Below are 23660 nucleotides of genomic sequence, written 5' to 3'. Positions count from 1 at the left end.
TGTTATAAATTATGAATCTTGCATTGTTTATATGAATTAGTAAATGTGACACAGTGTCCACACACTAATGTCTAGAGCTGACTATTAAACAAATTAATCTTCAATTTTGATATTACTTCTAATTAGTTTTACAACTAGTGTGAGGATCATACAACTCAAGCCATTTTTTAAATAACTCGTTTTAAAACATTTGCTCAAAAACGTAAACATTCCTGCTTTAGTTTCACACTATTCTACTGACATACAGGTTGCGTTGTCAGGATATGCAGCAATGCTGTGCACTCCAAACTTTACTTCCTGTGAGGCTTTGACAGTGTATCTGTGTGTGAGATGAAATGAAGCAGTAACACAGACGGGCTGTCAAAACATTTACTTCGTAATTTCTCTTTACCCCCTCTTACTTACAAAATAGCGATGTGCTTTCAGTCAAGGTTTTAGTTTGGAAAGCAGAAAGTTTCTCTCGACGTCACGTTTCACCAGGAACATGCAGACTGAGGATTCAAAGACGAGATGAATCACAGCTCATCAATGAGCTCTCAGGTTAAAGTGTACACGAACGATCCAGAGGAAAGCTTTACATCGACTTTACTTCAGTCCAGATGAAAGGATTGATTTTAAAGGTGAGTCGCTCTTTCTGGTGAAACTTGTTTTTCAGTTACATTCAAAGAATATCCCAGAAAGGTCTCAAACTTGCTGTTTAGCTACAACTTCAACACTTTGTAAACTGCTTTTTGCCGATAAGAAACGGAGCAGATTAAAGGTTTTACATCAGATTTGTTAGATTGGAATCAGACTCAGAATGGAGCTGTTTTTCTAGAGACAAACTCTAATAATGAAGTTAAAGATTAAACGTCTGCAGAACGACTAATGAAGCAGATTCCTGGTAAAATCAGCCTGAGAGAAGCTGTCTGTTACATTTCACAGATCATCTCATTTTGCAGTCCACTCTGTTTTAAAGGGTAACTGCAGGCAAAAAACCCTAAAAAAAATCAGAGTATGCCAACATGTAAAGATTTAATGTCACAAGTTTGATCTAGACCTCATGAATCAATCTGAATAAAACAACAACCAGGGTCGTCTTTCTCTTTGACATCTACAAAGCTCTACAGGTTGTTATAAGTCAAGTTAACAGAAATAACTCTGAAATTTACATATTTCTTCAATCAACATGACCAATGTTAACTGCTCCCAGAATCCTTTGCGGCTCTGGTGTGTCAAATGAAGACGTCTAAATGACAAAGAGAAAGCATGAACATGATGGTGAGACTGAACAGTAACATGGAAATAATCGCAGTTCAGTCTGACTATCAGTCGTTTAAATTCTGGTGCTGGACGACCCCCTTTTAGTTGAATTTGAATTATGAACTCCGCCTTTTACTGCATCTCTGCATCCATAGACGGCTGCATTCAGCATTAAAAACAAACTAGAAAAGATTTTCCTGAATAAAATGTGTGATTGCTGTGTGCATTGATGATGAAAAGCATTGTTTTTGAATGACTTTATAATCACAAGAATACTGACTGACCATAATGTATCGGCTGAGTTATAATACAATATAAATCCATATACTTTAATGCACTATAAATATGAATAACTCTAAATAAACACGTCATCATAATGACCTGAAGTACACTTGATCAGTGTGCAATAAAGAGCATTGAGGAATATTTATTGCCTTTTGTACTGAATCATTTTTGCTGCGATATGAACACAATATCTGTCTATAGGGTTGTTTATATAATATACATGTTATATAAATATAACAGTTATCAATTAGAAAAGTCACAGCAGCCATCTACGAAGAACTGTGCATCAAAACTGGAGGAGATATGGAGCAAAATTGTGTTTTTCAGGAATAGAAAATCAAAGAAACTATGTGTCTTCTTCCTGTACTTCTCAGAACACTAAGAGGTTAAATAATTGAATGTGATGCGCTCATGGCTGCTTAGTGTTTCTACTTTAAGTTCACTAATCTGTTGGATTCACACGGTGAGGAAACATGGACGAAACCTTTTTATACTGAACACACACCGACTCCATCTCGACTTAAATAAGATGCAGCTGAGAAGATTCCTTTTCCTCTCAGGGATCGGCATACTCTGGTTTTTGTGGCTCTTAAATAACACTGTACAACAAGGAAACACTGTTTCAGGTCCATAGTCACTTTAGTCCACAAGGGAAGGTTTGGTTCATACGGCGCACACACACACACACACACACACACACACACACACACACACACACACACACACACACACCTGGATATATGGCACAAAAATATCCACCTCCAATCTGAGAGTCAGTCTGGAGTCCAAACACACGGGACGTCTTTTTAAAGGGCTATCACAACCAAACATTACTGAACAGAAACATCACGACCTCCAGCTGATCAAACAGAGATCATAAAGCAAGTTGGTGAAAAAAAACCACAAAGAAAAGTAATATGAATATGAAAACATTTTGAATAAAAATGTCAGTTATATATCAGGCATGCAGGCAAACACACTGTAAACTTCAACACCGGCAACAGGTCCACAATCTCCACCAGGCGGTTTGTTCAGGTCCACTTCACCACTCGGCCACAGGCTGAGGCAGCAACACCACGAGGAATGAAAAGGCTCAGAAGTCACGCTTCAGATACGTGTGAATACGTGTTCAACGTGTTCTGGTGTCGTTTAAAATGTTCCGATCAACACTTCAGGCGATGCCGAGAGGAAAACGCCAAACTCATCTGATCCTATTAAACTAGAGCAAAATGAATACAAGTAATAATAGGTTAAGTTTTGTTTAGCTACACGTAAATGATTCCTACATTTTATGCAAGTTTTCCTACTTTAAAGTTGAATGAATCTATCTTATCTTAATGTCAGTATGTTGGAGTATCAGTGTACTCTGTCCCTTTAAAATAATATTTGTATGCTTATGTTTCATTTCTCTACCAAACTAGAGGTTTAGATTGTCAGGTTTGAGTTACGTTCTTAAACATTATAGTGAAAACTACAACCATAAGACAAAAACTTGAATTTTCCTTTAATGACATTTTACTACTAAATCGTCACAATCCAAAAATAATTGTCTTCCTCTCCACTGACCACCAGATGTATTTAAGGTAACTTCTTTATTGGTGGTGAAATGCTTCATCACCTCTAAACTAACACACAGAGGCTCAAATTACAGACTTCACATAAAAGACGGATGTGTGACGTTAAGGAAGCTGATGATGATGAAGATTTATGGCACAAATCTGACTGAAAACTGTTCGTCACAGCAGGATGACTTTCACTTCACTCACACAGCTACACTGAGTGTTACTGTTCCTTCTTCTATTGACGTATAATTAGCTTAACGCTTTTGTGACACTAAGTGCTTCGTTTCATCTCTAATTCTTTTCCCAGAGTTCTCGATATTATCCTTTTTTTTAAAAAACATTATTGATAGATAAGATGGAGGTAAGGCTCTTGAGAAAGTAAAATGTTGAGATATCTGTTAAGGCAAAGGTCAAAGGGAAGTAAAGTATAAATAAAATAGATCCTCCTTATACACGGAAACCACTGATGCTGTGGTGTGTAGGTGTAGCGGTCAGTTACAACACCAGCGTCTGTATAAGCTTTCACAATATTAATACAAAAGCAGCTGAGGTTGACGTGCATGAGGAAGATGATGATAAAAAGTGGAAGGAGGAGGGACAGTTCTTGGAGGAAAACTTAAAAGATAAAATGCTTTTACTTGTAGTGCTGAAAGTAGAATAAAAGATGCCTCACTCTGAGAGTTTCTGGCCAGTTAGGAATGATTTCCTGCTCTGAGAAGTCTGATGAATCCAGACCCTGAACTCACTGCTGTCCATAAATAACCGGTTCTAGACCTTTTCTAAATTTGATCGGATTGATATTAGCTTCACTGTTTAATCTCCTGCAACCATAACCACATTTGGATTAAGTTACTGCTAACATGACGTTTCCTGCTGCTGCGTCACATTGAAAGTCATCAACTGGTGGCTTTTATTCTGAAGCAGTCACAGGAAACACGATGTGTGTGTCACTAAACCAGACAGAGAGTCTGTAAAAGTGCTTTAGAGGAAGAGAGACGGGGAAGAAAATACAAAGAAAGAATATCTCTGAATTTAGTGTTCAGTGCTAAAGTGTTTGTTTTTTTGCATAGCTTCCTTTCATCTCTGGAATCAGACTCAGCATATGTAATATCTTTCTTCTTGTTTCCCACATGGTAATATTAAAAATAATCTACATTTTTCCCACCAGGGTAAAGACTGTGAATGTCTTTGTGATTTCAAGAAAAGAAACTTGTTTTTGTGATCAAAAGAAACTTCTCTGATCATTCTGTAAAAGAACAGAAACGTTGGATCCTTCACACCGAACACATCTGGAGTGAAACTCACACCGAATAACAACATTAAGATGCCTGAAATGCCTCTCAGTTCTCCACCAAGACACCTTATTAATACTTATTAATACATAAACTGAACCAGCATTAAGAGACCCCTAAACACAAGGCCTATTGGGTAGAAATAGACAGATGTAGCTCAGAAAGCAGAACAAAACAAAGTCTGAACGGATGCTCAGACTCACTTACAGCTTCTGATTCTGTCCAATAAACTAAAGTCACATTAAAATATTAGTGAAACTACGATTTTTGTTCACATGCTCTGATTTGCTTGCGATTGATTGCATCCCTTCTGGTTCAGATCCGAGAAGCTGAACTGGAGTGAGACAAACAGACTGAACAAACAAGGAACAAAGACACTCCTCTTGGTCCTCAGTCGGCGTAGTGCATGATGGACTCCACATAGTTCCCAGGGAAGAGGCCCGTGGTCGCGTTCATCACGCCTTCGTACCACCCGTCCTCGTTCTTCTTGATGACGTAGATGATCGCTCCTTCCTGGAACGACAACTCGTCCTCCTTGTCGGCTGCGTAGTCGTAGATAGCCACCACTAGAGGGCGACAAACACACCATAATATTATTAATAATAATCACTATGTTCTCTAAGGACCCAGAAGTAGTTTTCTATTGAATGGCGTTAAGGAGAGGGGAGCGCCCGAAAAATGTTTGAGTAAGGTTTCTCATGATTATGTCTATTCCTGTCCCACAATGCAACACTCAACTAAATGTAAGCTAGTAGTGTACAGTGTACGTACCTTTCTCGTGGTAGGTTCTGGGGGCCCATGGTGGGTCTTCCTCAGCGTACGGGTCGCAGTACTCCACCACCGCCGAGTCCTCCTCTTCATGTCCGTCCTCCAATGGCTGAGGACTAAGGAGGGGCTCCTCGCTCCCTGATTGGCTCTCGGCAGCTGGGTGAGGGGGAGGAGGGACGTCCGAGACTGGAGGTGAAAAATACATTTAATATTCAGAAACACACACACAAACAGATGCATCAATACAATACGAGGGAAGAAACCTGAATACTTACTGGACTCCTGAACTCGAGCAACGAAACCCATCAGAGGAAGCTGAGGACTGAACTGGAGAAGGGAGGGGGGCGGGGGGGAGGCTGCCAACACATACAAATCAAACACAATTTACATATTGAGCTTTAAAATACACAAATAATCAAATTCTGTCTGATTCCCAAAATATTCAAGATGTGCAAATAATGAAAATGACCAAAAAGGACCAGTTCACCCGCCAGTCTGAACAGAACCAGTATGAGCCTTTTCACCCCGGTGTGTGTCCCAGGACATACCTGGGCTTTGGTTGTAGTAGGGACCGCCGTTGACCTGGTTCTCTGTTACGATTGGCTGGCCAGTCACAGAGGGGGGGCGGCGGTACGGCAGTGACCCCCCCACCTGTTGAGCCGGCTGTCGGGGCTGAGGCCGGTTCATACTGAAGAACTGAGGGACGATCGGGCCTGACGAGGTTACAGAGTACAGAGGTAAGGTCTCTGTTTGCTGTAAACTAATATATTTAAAAAGAAAAGATTTAACTGCTCTTTTTGGCTGTTTGAACACTAATCAATTTGGAAAAGTGAGGCGCTAATAACTCCAACTGCTAACACTTGAAATAAAACAGCAGCACAACTTTAAACGTTAACATTTAATTGTAGTTGTCTTCTAGTCTGAATGGTTAAAAAAATAAATAAACAAACTTAACACAAATTAAAAGTTAAAGTACTCTGGACCGATCTCAGGCCTCAAGGAGATAAAAACAACGAAATATAAAAAGGACATGTTCCACACAAACTATTATTCAACCTGTGTTACTGCAATGCTACAGTGTAACAGCAGTCTATATTTGACAGCCACAAATGAAAGAAGCAGGATGCGAAGATGAACAACCAGCCGAATGAATCAAGTGGTGACAGTAAACAACCTGAAGCTACAACCTGGAAATGAGATGAGCAGCAGAGGATATGAAATGTTGATTAAAAATGTATCAAATGACACAGTGAAATAATAACAATGACGCTGACTCTTTGTTACTCCCAATACTGGATGTCAGTATTATAAAGTTGACTTTTAAAACTATTGACCTCATATGAATCAAAGGTTTTCTGGGAGAACGTGATCGAAGGTAGATCGAGGAGAGATAAAAGATTTGATTAGGAAAGATTTGTTAGCTTTAGAGATTTGCTGACGTAGAACTGGATACAAAATAAAATAATAAGCTGATTAATCAATTGATAGAAAATGTATCTGCAACCATTTGAAAATCGATTCATTATGTCATTTTTTTTAAAGCAAATATACAAAATATTCTCCAATTTTATGTCCTTATAAATTGAATATCTTTGCGTTTCGGACTGTTGTTCTGACAACACAAACAACATCACCTTGGACTCAGCCTTTTCCCTCTTTTTTTACATTGAAGAAACTAAAAGACTAATTGATTAATAGAGAACATAATCAGCAGAGTAATATGTTATTAAAAATAAGACTTAAGTTGCAGCCCTAATAGAACTCAAGCTCAGACACTTCAGCCCCACACACGTTAATACACAAACATTACAAGCTTCACTCTTCATCTCTACAATGTAATGAAAATACAACAGAGAAAACACATGAACAGTTTCTTGGTAAGAAAGTGGAGAATGGAGGAAGGGAGAAAGCAGGCGATGGAGGTGGTGGGGTCGTTGGAGAAACTCACCTTCGGTAGGTGATGAGGGGGAGGAAGAGGAGGAGAGTGGAGGAGGAGGGGCGGGAGGAAGGAGAGGAGACAGCTCTCCAGGAAAAACAACCGATTGGACATCGGACGTGCTGGGGGCGGGGTTAGAGGCCGGAGAAGTGTTGTTGGGTGCATTTGATTGTGGGTTTGGTGGAGGAGGTGAGTCGGTGTGTTGCGAAGAGGAGTTTGGTAATAAGGGTGCGTTGGGTTGCGTTAAGGTTGCGGTGGAGGAAGAAGACGAGAAGGAGGAAGGAGTTGGGGAGGGGGAGGGAGAGGAGTTAGGAGCAGTCGAGGAAGAGCTAGCGGGTCCAGTAGTCGGAGAAACTTCAAAGACGAAGGGAGGAAGGAAGGAAAAGAGGGAGGAGATAAGCAGGAAGGGAGTGAGAAACACAGCTTTACTGGAAATATCTCAAGCAGCTGTTTTGCTACAAGAAGATATTCAAACATCTGGTCCAAAATATAAGCTGATGTGTCTGTGTCCAGTGCATGTGTGTGTATCTTTGTGTGTCACCTGGGAAGGTGGAGGGCGGGGAAGGCGTCGGCACCGCAATGGGAATGCCCACGCTGCCGCTGCCACTGTTCTCCCTGCTGCTGCTCCGACTGCTGCTGCTGGGATGGCTGCCCCCACTGCTACCACTGCGCGCACACACACACACACACACACACACACACACACACACACACACACACACACACACACACACACACAAACACACATGCTTTTTTTTTTATTTATTAAAATTAAGAAGTTTGTCAGTTTTTGCAGAATGATCACTTAAATTGACAAACATCATACTGTATGTGCAATTCATGGCACAAACAGAAGTAAACATATATTTGTCTCTGGCTTTTATCTATCAAACATATTTTCCCTGAAATAAGGTCCCATGCGGGACACCAGGAAGGGGAGGGACTTTGCCTCTCTATTGCGATTTGGTAACAACGTGAATGTCACTGAACAATAACCACTTTGACTTTGACGTTGAATTTGGCTTTCATGACAAGTTGACTCATTTTAAAAAGGACGTAAAGCATAGAATGAAGATTAAGAAAGGAGAAAATGAGGATGTTAGAAGCAGAAAGACAAACTGATGAAGACAATAATAAAAGACAAACAGACAAAGGAAATCAGCTGCCTGTAGAGTCAAAAACAAGGATAAAAGCAGAGCGATGGCTGCAAGAAGAGCAGCAGTGAGTCAAGTTAATGTTGGCACAGAAGCAATGAAACAGCGGTAAGCTACAAACACACACTCTGATTGGCTGGAGGCTCCAGATCAGGACAGACAGGGGTGGAGATTGGATGGAAAAGCTTCTAGAACGGTCTGTCTTTTTCCATCCAGAGCACCAGCAAGCCCACACAGTTACATAAACTGCAGAAAAATAAAACTGAAAATGAATCTATGAATGAGAAGAAAATCAGTTAGTTGATGCTGTGAAGATGAAAGCAGAAAGTTACTCCTCTGTGTTCACTCGGCAGTGATGCTGCAACACAGTGACTATCACTGCTGGAGATATTAATACATTTGTACATATTTATTTATTAGATAAATAGGCGCTGGAGGAGATGCTCAAAAGGAAATTGTGTTTGTGAGTAAATTGTACCATCTGTACCATCTATTTGTGTTTTTCTTTGTAAGCAAAGTAAGAAGAAAGTCAAAGATGTATTTAATCGTTAATGATCAACTAGCCAGGGTTCACTGCAGTAACCATGTGAAATATTTTAGCAAAGCACAACGCTGCATTTGAAACCAACCACAACTAAAGTAACCTGAGCACCACTGCTGAATAAAACCACAGAGGAAACACTGGACAGCGGCAGGTTTTGTGATGAAGTTTAGCAATGAAGTCAGAAGAAAGGTGAGAACTCGTCAGCAAAGATTTTAGAAAAACGCAAATCGCTCTGATTATTATTTTTTTTTTATGTCACTTTAAATTTTCTGTCTTGTCCAAATTCATCAACAATGCACAGAGACGCTTGAGAGCACAGGTCCATCTCATTATCGTGACTAGCATAGCATAAAGCCTAGCTCCGCCCAAAGGTTAACAAAATCTGCCTACTAGCACCACTAAAGCTCACACATTAACATGTTAGATCTTGTTTATTTAGTCTTTATGCTTTATAGTTAAATGCACAGACATGAGAGTGGTATCTAATTTTGCAAAAACTTTCCTTTACTAGGATTACATTACACAGTATTACTATTTATTAACCCGTCTCTCCTGCTTGTGGTTGAAGTTACCAGTCCTGAGCTGTAGTCTGGGGACCATTTTTCTCGGGCATTGCTTGCATTGTGACATAAATGAGCCTCAAACAAATCCAAAATATTTGCTCATGTTCAGTTACCTTGCTAAATGTGATGAGATCAGCCAAGAACAAAAGCATGAACTAAAGCACGCTGAGAAAGAAGGATGCATCTCTTTTTTTTAGCATTTGTAATTTCATTATCTTTATCTGTCAGTCAAGATTGGATTGAAGCATGTTTGTGCAACTAAAGCAAGACCTCATATTGCATTGAAAAGCAGCAAAAATACAATCAGTGACATACTGTCATAATTTACCTTTTTTTTGGTAAATGAACTACAAAGAGGCAAACATCTTTTAAAAACAACATCAGAGTGGAAAATAGAAAGAAGCATTAGAGTAGAAGGGAAAGCTCGGAAATCCCACTCTGGCAGCCATGTTTACACGCCGACCCGGCTACCTGTATGTTCGGGGTCGATGGTTGAGGGTGGCAGTGCGGGCCGGACTAGGAAGCTGTCCGACGGCCATATTGTTCCTGGTGGGACTGGAAACATAATCGTTGGGCACCACTGGGGGGCGCACTGGCTCCAGTGTCCTGTAGGGGGAGTTCTTCCTGTACATGTAAGGGGTAAGGGTGGAGACGGGGTTAATGGGGGAGATATTTCAGAACCATTGTTGCGTAACACTACAAACCTTTTTTTGTAATTGTGGGTAAGGAGCCACAGGAGGGCGCTGTGGCTCTAACATGCTGTAGACAGTGTATTCTAGTATTAACTGTCAGTCACAATTAAAGAAAACATGACATTAAAAAGTCATGGATTCCAAGATGATTCATATGTAATTAAAATATATTTATACATTAAGTATGGGTTGGGATTTTGCCTCCTTGCTGTGGAGAAATCGGTTACGGTCATGTTTAAAAGGTCAGGATGTATTTTTAGAGAATCATGACTCCTCCAGCATCACAAACTGTAGAGAATAAGGACAACTGAGCTTCATCACAGAATGAAAACCAGACTGAAGACAAACAAGAGCAAGTTTGATTAGAATTACTCCCAAAATAAACACAAAACAATGCCGGTTATTGCAGTAGAAAGAAGCACGAGCATGGTTATAACTCTGCAATATGACCAGTTACACCTTTGTGTGGCTTAAATAATGACATGTTCTGTCTTGTTCAGTTATAAAACCAGTATGCAAATACAAAAACAAGAATTACATAAGAACAGAACAATTATAGAACGATGTGTGAGCGTGTTTCTGGGGTGTTGTTGGAGAGTGTGCGTGTGTGTGTGTGTGTGTGTGTGTGTGTGTGTGTGTGTGTGTGAAGACAGAAGGACTCGAGCTGTTGATTGCAGTGTGATGCCAACACACTGCTGTGCGTTTGAGGGACCTGGCGTGTTAACGACAGCTTCAGTTCCAACAAAAGGGTGAGTCGCTTCTGTTTACTCTTTCCAACATACTCAAACACTTCCTCTTCTTATTCTATAAATTAAATTTTTATTCCTACGTTCCATTCTCTTAAATCTTCAGCTCTTACTTTGACAGTTTCAGAAGGATAACGCTCCTGCCACCTAATTAAGGTTTATTGTAGAGAAACAGACGGCTGATCAGCAGGTTTACGTACAGGGAACAGGAAGGAACACACCAACAGGAGGGCTTAGGTGGCACTAGACCAGCTGGCTACCTGGCTTCACTCACACTCACACTCACACACTCACACTCACACTCACACTCACACACACACACACACACACACACACACACACACACACACACACACACCGTTATATAACACATTGTAAGTACTGTATTAAGGATCGTAATGATTTAATGCTCCAACAAAGGAAATATTAAGTAAATAGATAACTTGATATAATAGTGTATAGCTTGCTTCCCTATCTTTCAGCAGTATTGAATTTTAAGTTTATATTTTAGGTTCTGAAATATGTCACGCAAATATGAGATGTAGAATTCTTTAAAGCAATAATTTGACACTTTGAGAAATACCCCGTCTCTGAAACAAGTCTCTGCTGGTTTCCTGGCAGACTGCGCCCGGCAAAATGGTGCGATAAATATATAAAATAGAGGTGCTGGTAGGTGGTGATTTTTTATGGAGCATATGGGACTACAAACTGCATTTGGGTCCACAACCCTGTTTTTGTACAATGTCAATAAATGAACCTTGTAACCTGAGCTAACGGGCTACTGGGTCAGAGGAGAGAGAGTGAAGAACAGAGTGAAGACAGAGAGAGAGAAAGAGAGAGAGAGAGAGAGAGAGGTTAGAAAGGAGGAGAAAGTGAGATGAAGGAGAAGATGAGACTGAATCAAACAGAAAGGGAAAAGATTGAGAGAGGAAGCAAAATTGGAGATAAAGATAAGTAGAGAGAAGGAGGAAGAGATACAGCTGGGTGACCTAGATGTTTGAGAACACAACAAGCTTTCACAACGCATGACGTTACTCCTCTTCCTCTGAGCACTACGTTTCAGTGTGTGTGTGTGTGTGTGTGTGTGTGTGTGTGTGTGTGTGATGTCATCCCCCTCTGCCGGTTCTAATCTGTAATAAACTCGCCTCAGGAACCCCTGTCCTCCCACAAGAGACAAACACACACAAACTGCAGCACACCACTTATTTCGGACGTCAGCTCAAAGAACGACACATCTGGCATTCTGTGAAGGAGGATTTGTGTCTGCATAATCTTCTATTTGCATTTGAAATAAAACATTTAATACAAAATGCCGCATTATTCAGACGTCTTTCAGGACCAATATTAACACAACACGAGAATCACAATCACTTAGAAATAAAACCATGAGCACAGGAGAACACATGACAAAAGATGAGTAAATGTCAGAGAGTGTGTGAGTGTCTACATGTGTGTGAGTGTGTATGTCAGGCTGGGTACGTACCCTAAGATGCCCTTGCCTGCCCTCGGAGGGCTGGGTGGTTTCTGGGTGGGGGGGTTGGACCGGGACAGGCCCACTCCTAGTTTCATGTTCTGCTGGCCATTCACCTGAGGAAAATACATATTTGAACATGATCGTAATGTCTTTCAAACTACCACATATGTTTTTAAATGACTAAGCAGTACACACTTCAACTAGCAACCAACTGGAACAATCATTCCCTTTGATTATTTCTTTATGTAGCGTTACTATGGCTACTTTTCCTCCCTCAGTTACACACGAGATCTATTGTCCTGGTATTATGTACAGATGTGTTGTGCATCCTTACCTTGAACCTCAACAACCACTTAATGCATCAATGAAAGCAAAAGGGAACAGGAGGAAGAAGAGGGGAGAAAAGTTGTCTAGAGGTTAGTGTCGGTGCAACAGCATCATGCACACATTAAAACACGAGGCAGAGATAACGTCCCAGAAAGACAGACACAGATAAAGACGAAGCACAGGCAGACAGAAAGAGACAAAGACTTAAGAGTCAGAGGGAAATGATACCATGCAGCTCTAACAGTGAGGACAAGAAACACTTAAATAAATCGGAATGACTAGGTAATCGATTCCACTTCTACAAAGGCATTCTACCCTACTGCAGAGGCATACTCTACATATTCTGTGAGACACACGCAGACGCTAAGCTACACTGCACACAAGCGTGCAAGTTTGTGATTCCTTCAACTTTGAGCTGGTTAGTTTTAGCTAATTTTCTTCTTAATGTTGCAGTTTATTTTCATGGCTGCATTTCTGTCTTTTGCTGTCTCGTTGCTCTGTGCGGCACATCTGTTAAACGTGCCACACCTACTAAAAATATCTGTTGTTGTGATGTTTACAGATGCGTAGACTTGACTGCCTGTATCTAAACTATATGCTTAACTATTTAGTGACATTAAAAGGTCCTATTTACACAACACTGAAAACATGTATAATTATGATTTATTATTCCCACCTTGACTCCATGTCCAATGTCATCTAGCACATTGTAGTCGATGGGCTTCCTGATGAAGCGCACTGGTCTCTCTGGATTGGCCGGAGCAACTATTTTATGTGAGCGGGACGTGTTCTTATTGGTGGTCAAGATGCCGATCTCCCGCCTCGCCACCTTCTCTTTGTGAATGTCAACGGTCTGCAAAAGAAAGGATTCAATAAAAAACAGAGAACATTTAAATATGTGATTTATCCAACCTGAAATCAAACTAGTGTCACAATCCTGTTTACGGTAACAACAGGAATCTACAGCCAAGCTAGCAGCTCTGTGAGGCTGTAGTCTAAATACTGACTGACTGCTAACATGCTAATGTGTAGCAGGTATGTTTATCAGGTTAGTTATATTATGCTAACATTAGCTAATTAGCAGTAAACACAATGTAAAGCTCAGGCTGATTGTAAATGTCATTATTTTTGCAGGTATTTGGTCATAAATCAAAGTAATGGACAAATTAAAATGTCCAAATGATGACGGCGCTAGAAAAAAGTCAGAGGACCACCAAAGTTATTACAATTCATCCTGATGGGAACATGAATGTCTGACCATCATTTCTACAAACATAACTTTGATCAAATGAAACAACGGTACGCTTTTTAGTGCGACCTCTCTATTGGAAAATGACGTCTTTAAGGCGCTCAAACATTTCTCAACAGTACACGTTGCAGCCGAGAACTTGCGGCCACATACATGATGACATTTTGGTACGAATGGTTTCTGAATGTCTTCTGAGAGACACAGCTCTGATTCCCTTTTGATACAAGCTTGTTGTGCCATTGAAGTAAAGTTTAAGGCCATCTTTGATTAAAAAATGGGCTGCATCTAACCATCAACTCCATTATGGTGAATATATTGCTTCTTACGGTTTCATATTGTCTAAATTGAAACTCTAAATTAGTTTCAGGAGCACAAACATTCCCTGTAGTGATGTCTTTCTTTGTCTGTCAAACAGTCTAAATGTATTCACTGTGATAAGAGAGAGAGAGAGAGAGAGAGAGAGAGAGGAGAGAGAGAGAGAGAGAGAAAGAGAGAGACAGAGAGAGAGAGAGAGAGAGAGAGAGAGAGAGAGAGAGAGAGAGAGAGAGAGAGAGAGAGAGAGAGAGAGAAAGAAAGAGAGAGAGAGAGAGAGAGAGAGAGAGAGAGAGAGAGAGAAAATCTTCACATTTCACACTGGTTCTGTGCTCTCACACCACAGAAAGTTTTGGTGTTATGCATTTTAATATGTATGAAAAGCTGTATCTCGAGTCAGAACAAGTGTTAGTTGTATTTTCAGTGGTGCATTATACATGTAGTGAAAGATTCTTCTCTTCTAAGGTTTTGTATCGAACAATTTTTAAAAAGGTTTTTTTTTTCAACAAAAGAACCTAGATATAGATATAGCTTTCCGTCTTTATCTTCAAATATAAAACCTTAATACAGTGTGTATCTAATCTGATACACACTGTTTTCATTCCTTTGTTAGCACACAGCAGACTGGACTGGGTCCTAAAACGATCCATCATTTGTACTGAATTTCAAATCTGAAATCAATTTTTGAATTGAATCTTGACCCCAACAATCAAAATGGAATGGATTTGTGAGATATCGAAAGATTCACACGTCTATTTAAGATGCATTCCTGAAAAGTCAAGTGAGATGAGAATGGTGACAGTTCTGATACTGTCACCATCACTATGGTTTTTACATTCAAAGCAGGGAATTCCAGCTGTAAATACATCTATATTAGTAGATTATTACACTTAAAAATCATTACACACAGGAATTCCAACATCCATCGGGGGCAAGGTGGCCACTACGTTTAAATTAAACATTTAAAGACACATCCTACACACACACACACGTATTTCTGTATCCCCTTCATCTTACACATTGTTGGCTGATTTCTACAGCATGAAATGCAAAATGGATTATATAAGCTCATCTCACTCTTAGTCTTATGAGAGGGAGCCTCACGGCACGAAGCGCTCGCCTACATAACAGATGTGACTGTGTCTCACTGAACTGAAAGCAGTAATTATGACGTGTAATCACAGTCCTGGCTTAACATAACAGAGAGAAGCATCTCATTATTTCTGCATGCAGAGCTTATTCTCATTATACTGATTATTCAGAGGTCTGAGGAGGAGAATGGATCCTCTGTACCACTGAAAACTAAAGTTTTATTCCTTTAAGTACTACTCTATATAGGGACGGTTGTGTATTTCAATGTTTAATGAATGAAAATTCTTCTTTTCCTACAGTCGGTGTTAAATAATGAATCTCATCACAGAGTGCACTGAGCAACGTGTCAGCTGACTTTGTATGGATGATGTGTGAGTTTTTTCTAGGAATATGAACGCGGTGTTATTGAAGTATGCCGATGACAACAGATTTGAGAGAGCGTCAACACACAGTGTGGTGAGAAGTGTGGGTGCAGAGTGTTGTGTAATCAGACCACTGGTGATGCTTCACACCTACAGATGGTTTTATTCGTCCGACCAGCTGACAAACATGAAGAAGAGTCTTGTTTTTCTTTGTCTTCTTAGACCGTCTCCTTCAACATACTGAAATAAACTGTAAATGTACTCTATTAGCTGTGTGTTAACATGCTGGTGTCCTGGTTTGGAGTCTTATCCTCGTTTCCTTTATATTCGTTCACATAGAACATTGAGAAACCTGCTTTTATTCGTCCGTCTGTCGACATGATTTTAATAGTATCGGAGTTTTAAAACGGTCTGTGTCAAAGCAAAAGTGTTTTTGACTTCACATCTATTTGACAATTTACAAACTGCAATTTGAACTTACATAATTAGCTGCTCCTGAAAACTTTAAACCAGTGACCGTTGATTTCACTGGCTATTAACGACAGCTGTCTCCAGCAAATGTATTCAGCTATAGTTCATTAACACTAATGCTGACCAAGAAATAACTTAGTTCATAGCCCCACTAAAATACATACATACATACATCAAACCCTCATGTGTGCAGAATGCAGAGTGGGACACTATAAATAAATACATATTTCTGCACTCTAGCTGATTTTCGCTGTTCATTTTCCTCCGCAGTTTATCACTGTTGAATGCTGTGGGATTTTGTAAGTGCAATATCCTCCTGAGATGCTACATTTGGCATGACGCAGTGAAGAGAGCAGCGTCCACGGAGCGGAGAACATAAGTGAGACTGCATGCATACATAATTACATACTGCATTGTGTGTGCTTTCATCCATGAGTACTCTCACTATGAACTGTGCTAGTGAGTGGTGCATGCTGACAGACAGATTTAAGGTTTAAAAAAAAAAAGTTATTTATCAATGACACAAAATTCTTCAGCATCAGTGTGCCTGTAGACACCTGTGATCAAGGTGAAATTAAAATGTCTTATTTGTCTAATCTATGAAGTGTTGCTGGTGGGGGGGAAATCCTGATTTTCAAATTACCATTAAGAAGGAAAACAGATTTTTAGACTGATGATTATGATTGAGAAGTCTCTGTGCAATATGCCCAAATGAGAATTTGGGAATAAAAATAAATCAAAATGAACCAAACTGAGGGTCCTCTTGTGTTCCCACCAGACCTGTGAAATGTGGTTGATGGAGCTTTCCATGCGGCGGAGCTGCGAGGCCTGGATGTCCAGCATCTGCAGCACATTGTTGGCCAGCGTGTTGATGAGGTAGGCGACGCTGGCCAGGGACTGGGTGGTGTAGCTCTTCGTCTCCTCCAGCGCTCGCTCCTTGTCTGCCGACTGCAGGGAGAGGAGAGACAGATTTAGGATGGGAGTCACACCGGCGCCACCATTTTATTCTCATAGTCGCGGAAAAAATGACAGTAGTGGCAGACAATCAACACAAGGGATGAAGTACACACATGAGCAGAACCAAGACCCAACATGCTACTTGTATTTTTCTTAAGCTTATTGTTGTCTTTATGTATCAACAGTGCATATCGGGGGTTACCCATAATCCCCTGGGAACAGCTCAACATGGCGGGTGATGCCTTAATTGTTTTGCACACTGGCATAATTGCATTATATATATATATATATATATATATATAGTATTAGTGCATCGAATTAGAACATGAATTTACTCACAGAGAAGAATTTACTCAACAAAAGAGACAAATGCATATTAACTTACTAACCCTAATTAATCCACTTTAATGTCTTAGTCAAGATATGATATCCATGTTTGGCTAAAGGACACACAATCAGAACAGATCTGAAAATGAGCATCAATATGTGTGTAACCAAATGTGTGAGTTGTTCATTTGTGTGTCTGCAACATGTATACTGTACGAGGACATAATACAGCAGGGACAGTATAAAAAGACACACTGATATGTGTGTGTGTGTGTGTGTGTGTGTGTGTGTGTGTGTGTGTGCTGAAGCAAGATGTAGGTCAGGTCTAACTCATTCATGCCCAAGGTTGACAAGAAACACACTGACACCAATGTGTGTGTCTGTCTCTAATCCACACACACACACACACACACACACACACACACACACACACACACACACTTTTACACTTACTCACAGTCAGACCTCGAACTTAAAGTATTCAATGCAATTGTATGTGTACAGCCCAATATCACATAGCTTTACAATCTGTACAACATGAGACATCCTCTGTCGTTGTACCCTTGCATCAGCTAAGGTAAAACTAGTAGTAGTAGTATAGAGTAAGTATATATATACAAAGTGCTGATGTAGAGGACTGTTGGCATCCACCCACAACTCCTTCACCCATGTCGTTGGACACGGAGGACGAGGGAGAGATGACTAAATTAGGCTAGAGCTCAAACACTCTCTTGAAAATGTAAACAAAGATCCAAACACAGTCTGTGGTGTAACGGTTCAGAAACAAAGATCAAAACCGCAACACAAACGAAAAACTTAAGGAAAAGATCTGAATCTTTCACCTCTAATGTGTAGATATATTTTGAAAGAGGTCCAGGTCAGATATAGTGGGACTCCTTATGTAGACGGGGCCTCCACACACACACACACACACACACACACACACACACACACACACACACACACACACACACACACACACACACACACACACACATACTGTACTTTACTTTCCCTTCCACACTACTCCCTCTCTTTATCACATCCTCCTCATTACAGCTCTTATTTTCTCTCTCTCTTTCCCATCAGCCATCTGATGTCCTATTAGCGGTGACCTAGTTGGAGGGCTGCCTCTCTGGCCTGAGGACAGTGCAGAGCATCACACACCCACCCACCCACCCACACACACACACACACACACACACACACACACAAACAAATTTCAGCTTGTTTTTTCTCAATTCCAGCTAAATGTATGAGGTTCATGTACATGACTAGGATCAGATTTACATAGAATCATATGCACGCTCTGATTCCTCTGACCTCCTTTTTTTTAATGAAGATCCACTCTAACAGTCACGTTCCTGCATTTAGTTTAGGCTATTTGTTGTTAATGAATGCTACAACTCCTGATTAAAGCTAATGGGGTTAGCCCCTAAGTTAGCCGCACCTTCTGTAGAGGCTCTTAAGGTGGGCTGGCTTTTAATGTGGTCCAGCTTCAATTTAGTGATGAGCCACTTCTCTGAGTTTTGCTCAGCATCAACATGTAAAGAGCGTAAAACTGCCTGAAGGTGTGGAGTCAAATTATACGGTCATATGTTAAGCAATTACCATATTTTCACAAAATAAATTAATGATGGAAAGACAGGTTCCTCTCCTATAAACAAAATTGCTTTCTGTAGCATTTCAGTTTAGCTAAATCATAATTTTACATTAGAGTCAAATTAAATTTGTAAATACACATTTTAGCTGTTTAGACTAATATTTGGTGAAAATTGTGAATACCAAAAAAGGACACATTTAAGTTGCATTCATTGTCTCCAGTATGTTGTAGATGGAAATTCTCGGTTCACTTTCTTAGATATTCCCACAGCGGCGGGACACGGCTGAGAGCTTTAGGAATAGTAAGTGAACCTTGAGCTCAGATATGTATTTTCAAAAAAGGTAAAAATAAACCTCAGTGCTCAAACAAACAGGGATGTTTAGATAAACGTTGTTTTAGATTTTCCTTTTATGCATCTTTGTCAAAACACAATAATGTAAAAATACCTATTCAAATATGTGTTTGAATGTAAAACTGGCTGGAAAATATTGGTGGCTGAGGTACAACCAGACCTCTGTGTGTGTGTGTGTGTGTGTGTGTGTGTGTGTGTAATTTACATCTGTAAATTACAGCCATGTCTGTCACACAGCCTCTACTTACAGACCATGCATGGCAGTGTGTGACAGAGGAGAATCTGTGTGTGTGTGTGTGTGTGTGTTATAGTAAGATACACCTCATTACTCTGAATAAGAGCTATTCTCTTTAGCTTTGAACCAGGTCCAACCAATGCTGAAGCACTCATCTAATACACACACACACACACACACACACACACACACACACACACACACACACACACACACACACACACACACACACACACACAGGGCCACTGCTTTTACCTTACAAGGACAGGTCCCTTATGTGCTACAGAAGGTGTTTAAACTTCTAATACAGATGAAGCAATCTACATTGTATCACATAATTACTACGTGATATAACAGCTAACTCTCTCATTTAAATGAAATGCTTAAATAGAGACTGCTGAGCTGTGAATCTTACATGTGTCTGACACGAGAAAAAGAAACACAGAGACCAGTTTCAACACAAGATTTGAGCAAGACGCCCTCAATTTGCCATAAATGACGAATGTCTCATTGACCTGAGTGAAGTTATGTTAGTTTTTGGTTTATTCATTCACTCAAACCAGTAGTCATCTGAAGCTACCCCTTTAATGCACCCAAGGAAATCATGACTCTCTAAACGACATATAAGATGATTAAACTCCTTCAGACAGGCTGTCAACTCAATTTTTATTTATATAGTATGTAAGTATTTAAGATAAGGAAAAACTACCCTCCCCAAAACAAACCCTGAAGAGCAAACATAAAACAAAGTAAGAACATTAAAAAATATACTTTTCCTCTAGCTGAGATGAAATGTGAAGCCACCATGTGATCTGCTCAGGTTTAAAAACTGCCAAGCTTCTGAGCACAAACCCGTCTTTCCAAAACGCCCCCGCAGGAGCTGTTCCTGGCACCGACACTGAAGGTGGAGGCTGATACTCCTTCAACTGGAAAACCAATCGCCATGGTTTCCAAGCTAAAACACACACACACACACACACACACACACACACACACACACACACACACACGGCCAGTGTCTATCTCCAGCCTCCTGCAGTGGTACCATGTGTTTTCAATGAGCAGTAGGAGGTCAAGTTACATTATGACTGCTTCTGCTGACAGCTAACTAGTACCAGCTGTGGAGGACCCAGAAAGGAAGGGGGGGGGGGTTAAATCCAAATTTACGTTTTTTTGAAAAATGATGATTAGGCTGATGGATGCAGAGTTGTATCTTGTTTCCCTGCTTCAGTTCCCTCAGCTCAATAGCATGTAAAAAATGTAAATAAACTTTTTGTGCATATTTCAACAACTTGATTTCCCCGATGTAAACAGTCGATGCCTTAGTACTGAGTTTTTATTATTGATATGAGCGACATCATTAATAGTATAACGATGAGCTGCCCAGCATTAACAAAATCTAAATATCAAATCCTGACAGTGTCTGATAGCTCCACAGGGGGCCACACAGGGCTTAACGTGGGTTAACACTGAATCCAAATATTTAGTCCATAAAACAAGATCAAAAGCTCAACCGTCAGATTATGTAATAGCTCACATCATCTGCTGGCAGCGGGAATGTAGGCCATCCAGTTAGCCCTGTTAGACCCTGTTAGGCCCCATTTGGGCATGTAGTATGAACCGGCTAATGAACTAGAAAATAGTCTTTTTCATTCACAAAGATGGTGGTGTGATGCTGAGAGGAGAAGGTTATCACTCAAGGAGAGAAAAGGAGTGTTTGGAGGTATTTCAGTGAAAGGACATAAGGAAGGAACAGTTAAAGAGGGCAAGGAAGGAAGAAACTTTAATGAGGACAATTTGACTATTGGGGAGACGGGAACAAGACAAAATAAGGTAAAGATAAGGAAAAACAGAAAGGGTGAAATTAGGAAAGAAAAAAGGAAAGAAAGAAAAATAGGGAGAAATCATTCCCCAATTATAACATATTATTTTTCAGACTGTTAATGCAGCTTGTCTCGTTGATTGACTGCAGCAGAAATGTGATGAAGATGAAATGTGGCGATGAACAGGTGTTAATTTAAAGCCAACTGAGGAGGAACAGTTGTCCATAACAGTCTTTACTGCCCACGCACACACATTCAGCCTCCACTAACAGACTACAGAGATGGATGTCAGCCCAGTGCACAGATATATATATATATATATATATATATATATATATAACTTAATAAATATATTTACAGATAAGCAGAGCTGAAACTGTGTTACTGTGGAACTTGTGACTTCTGGTCAACATCCAGGTGATAAACATCAACATATTTGACTTTACATGTTTGTTTATTTGAGTATTTATTTGGATCCCCATTAGCACTAAAAACTCCTCCTCAATCTATAACAACTTTATGATAATATAATAGAACAACATTGATAATAATAATAATTTTATTTATATAGCAGAGTTTACAAAGTGCTTTGACAGACAAAGCAACAAAAGCAAAAGGCAATAACAGAAAGCTCAGTGAGACAGTTAATATGATACAAATAAAATAAAAAAATATAATATAATAATTTAGTAAAATCAATCAATGATCACAAGATTATGTTCAGCAAAATCACCCAAACTGGTAAAAGAAGATAATTTTCTCACTACAATGAAATCATGATTTTAAGTAATAATCACAACAACACCATACTGCATTGGTTTATATGGTTGTAATAATCACAACAACACCATACTGCATTGGTTGATATGGTTAAGTTGTAGCTGGGCCATCCTTTCCCTCACCAGACTCCCTCTGAAACACCTCCATCTGATGAGTCCCTGCTTATCTGCATTCATCACACACCTTGTAGAAGATGAGTCAAGAGATGTTTAACATAAAACACAAATCGCTCTTTCATTCGGCATGCATGCAGTAAACCAACTAAAACTAAAATCACGTAAATTATCTACTTTGGAAAACTGAATAACCTAATTACGTATTCAAAACAGTCACGTTTCAAAACCAGTAAAAGTTGAATTTCCACAAAAGCAGAGGTGTTTGTTGGAATATTTTGAAGCCGAATTGACTTCGATGTTCAAGCTGTTCAGCCGTATGATTTAATGATATGATTTAATTGAATCCGGCGTGACTTTTATGTTTTATCTAAAACCTAACGGTCACATAACGGAGCTTGGTGCTGTCATTCCATCACTCCACTCTCTCCATACCGCCCACTCCTTGCTAACATTACACCCGATTATGTCATTGTTAACTTGACGTATACATCTGCTGTTTTAAATACTAACATGTACCTGGACATAGTTGCTTTCGCAGTACTCCGCTACTCTTTCCAGATTGGTAAAACTGTCCAGTAAAGATCTCCGTCCCGCAGGAATTTCCTCCTCCAGCAGCATTTGTAGCTCCGCCATCTTTGCATGGTTTTACTACTAACGGCTGCGGCGCGCGCTGACTGGATGTATCCCGCTGCCTTCATGGAATGTGGGCAATATCATAACTCTAATACGACAAACGAGGAAAAAAGGGAAATTGGGAATTTTCTCTGAGATGTCAATGGAAGAGGAGCATGCCAATCAGCACATTTCATCAATTTTGGCAGTATTCTTGTTAAATTATTTATGGAAACAGCAAATTATGTCTCCAAGTATCTAATTATTACGCATCTTCAACTCCCATCAGTTTAATGGAGCGTTCAAGTGAAATTCGTCAAAACAAAACTGCAGGTTGTAAATCAGATAGGACTACTCCATTGACAAGCTTGACAATTTCCAGTGGTGGAAGTAGTATTTAAATCTTTTTCATAAGTAAATGGTAGGCTAAATGGACTGCATTTAGGCAGAGGCTGCCATGCAAGCTGCCAACCCACCCATCAGGAGCGGTTAGGGGTTCACCGTCTTACTCAATGGTACTTCGACACTCTCACTGGAGGAGAGTTTACCAAAGTTGATGTCAAACTATGTGTAAATGTAGTGCTGTAAAAAGTACAATAATAACTATAAAGTAGCATAAAATGGAAATAATACATTTAAGTAAGAACTTCAAAATTAGGTTGAGGTATTTCTCCCATTGCCTTATTGCAAACTTTTCTGGGTTTAGGATGAAGACTACAAAAAGAACAAGCCACCACTCTTCATTAAAGATTTTGCAAACTGTGGGGGTTTAATTATAGCTTCA

General features: G+C 39.9%; 1 protein-coding gene across 2 annotated transcripts; it reads right to left on the bottom strand.

Moving 5' to 3' along the window:
• Positions 1 to 355: 355 nt before the first annotated feature.
• LOC137866146 (abl interactor 2-like) lies at positions 356 to 23059 on the bottom strand. Of its 2 annotated transcripts, XM_068701850.1 has the most exons (12): positions 22781 to 23058; positions 16852 to 17019; positions 13262 to 13438; positions 12593 to 12610; positions 12268 to 12371; positions 9818 to 9970; positions 7627 to 7751; positions 7098 to 7439; positions 5698 to 5862; positions 5425 to 5505; positions 5153 to 5335; positions 356 to 4947 (listed from the first exon to the last, which is right to left on the bottom strand). In XM_068701850.1, the coding sequence occupies exons 1-12, from the start codon at positions 22895 to 22897 to the stop codon at positions 4772 to 4774; spliced, it is 1809 nt and encodes a 602-aa protein (XP_068557951.1). In that variant the 5' UTR covers positions 22898 to 23058; the 3' UTR covers positions 356 to 4771. The 2 variants fall into 2 exon arrangements, with proteins under 2 accessions (XP_068557951.1, XP_068557959.1); XM_068701858.1 differs by lacking the exon at positions 12593 to 12610 and having other exon boundaries at positions 22781 to 23059.
• Positions 23060 to 23660: the final 601 nt, after the last annotated feature.

Source organism: Cebidichthys violaceus, unplaced genomic scaffold, assembly GCF_023349555.1.
Source record: "Cebidichthys violaceus isolate CVI_PGR_0920_01 unplaced genomic scaffold, fCebVio1.0.p SCAF_11, whole genome shotgun sequence".
In the NCBI taxonomy this organism is placed as follows: Eukaryota; Metazoa; Chordata; class Actinopteri; order Perciformes; family Stichaeidae; genus Cebidichthys; species Cebidichthys violaceus.
The sequence above is the reverse complement of the archived record's forward strand: the minus strand, read 5'-3'. Positions and strand labels throughout refer to the sequence as shown.

Bases quoted from the DNA above. Each gene is read 5' to 3' on its own strand.
- LOC137866146 (XM_068701850.1), bottom strand. From the start codon at position 22,897: ATGGCGGAGCTACAAATGCTGCTGGAGGAGGAAATTCCTGCGGGACGG. The intron at 17,020-22,780 runs GTACATGTTAGT...CTCTCCCTGCAG, and splicing joins GCGAAAGCAACTATGTCCAG to TCGGCAGACAAGGAGCGAGC. The intron at 7,440-7,626 runs GTGACACACAAA...TCGTCTTTGAAG, and splicing joins CCCGCCCTCCACCTTCCCAG to TTTCTCCGACTACTGGACCC.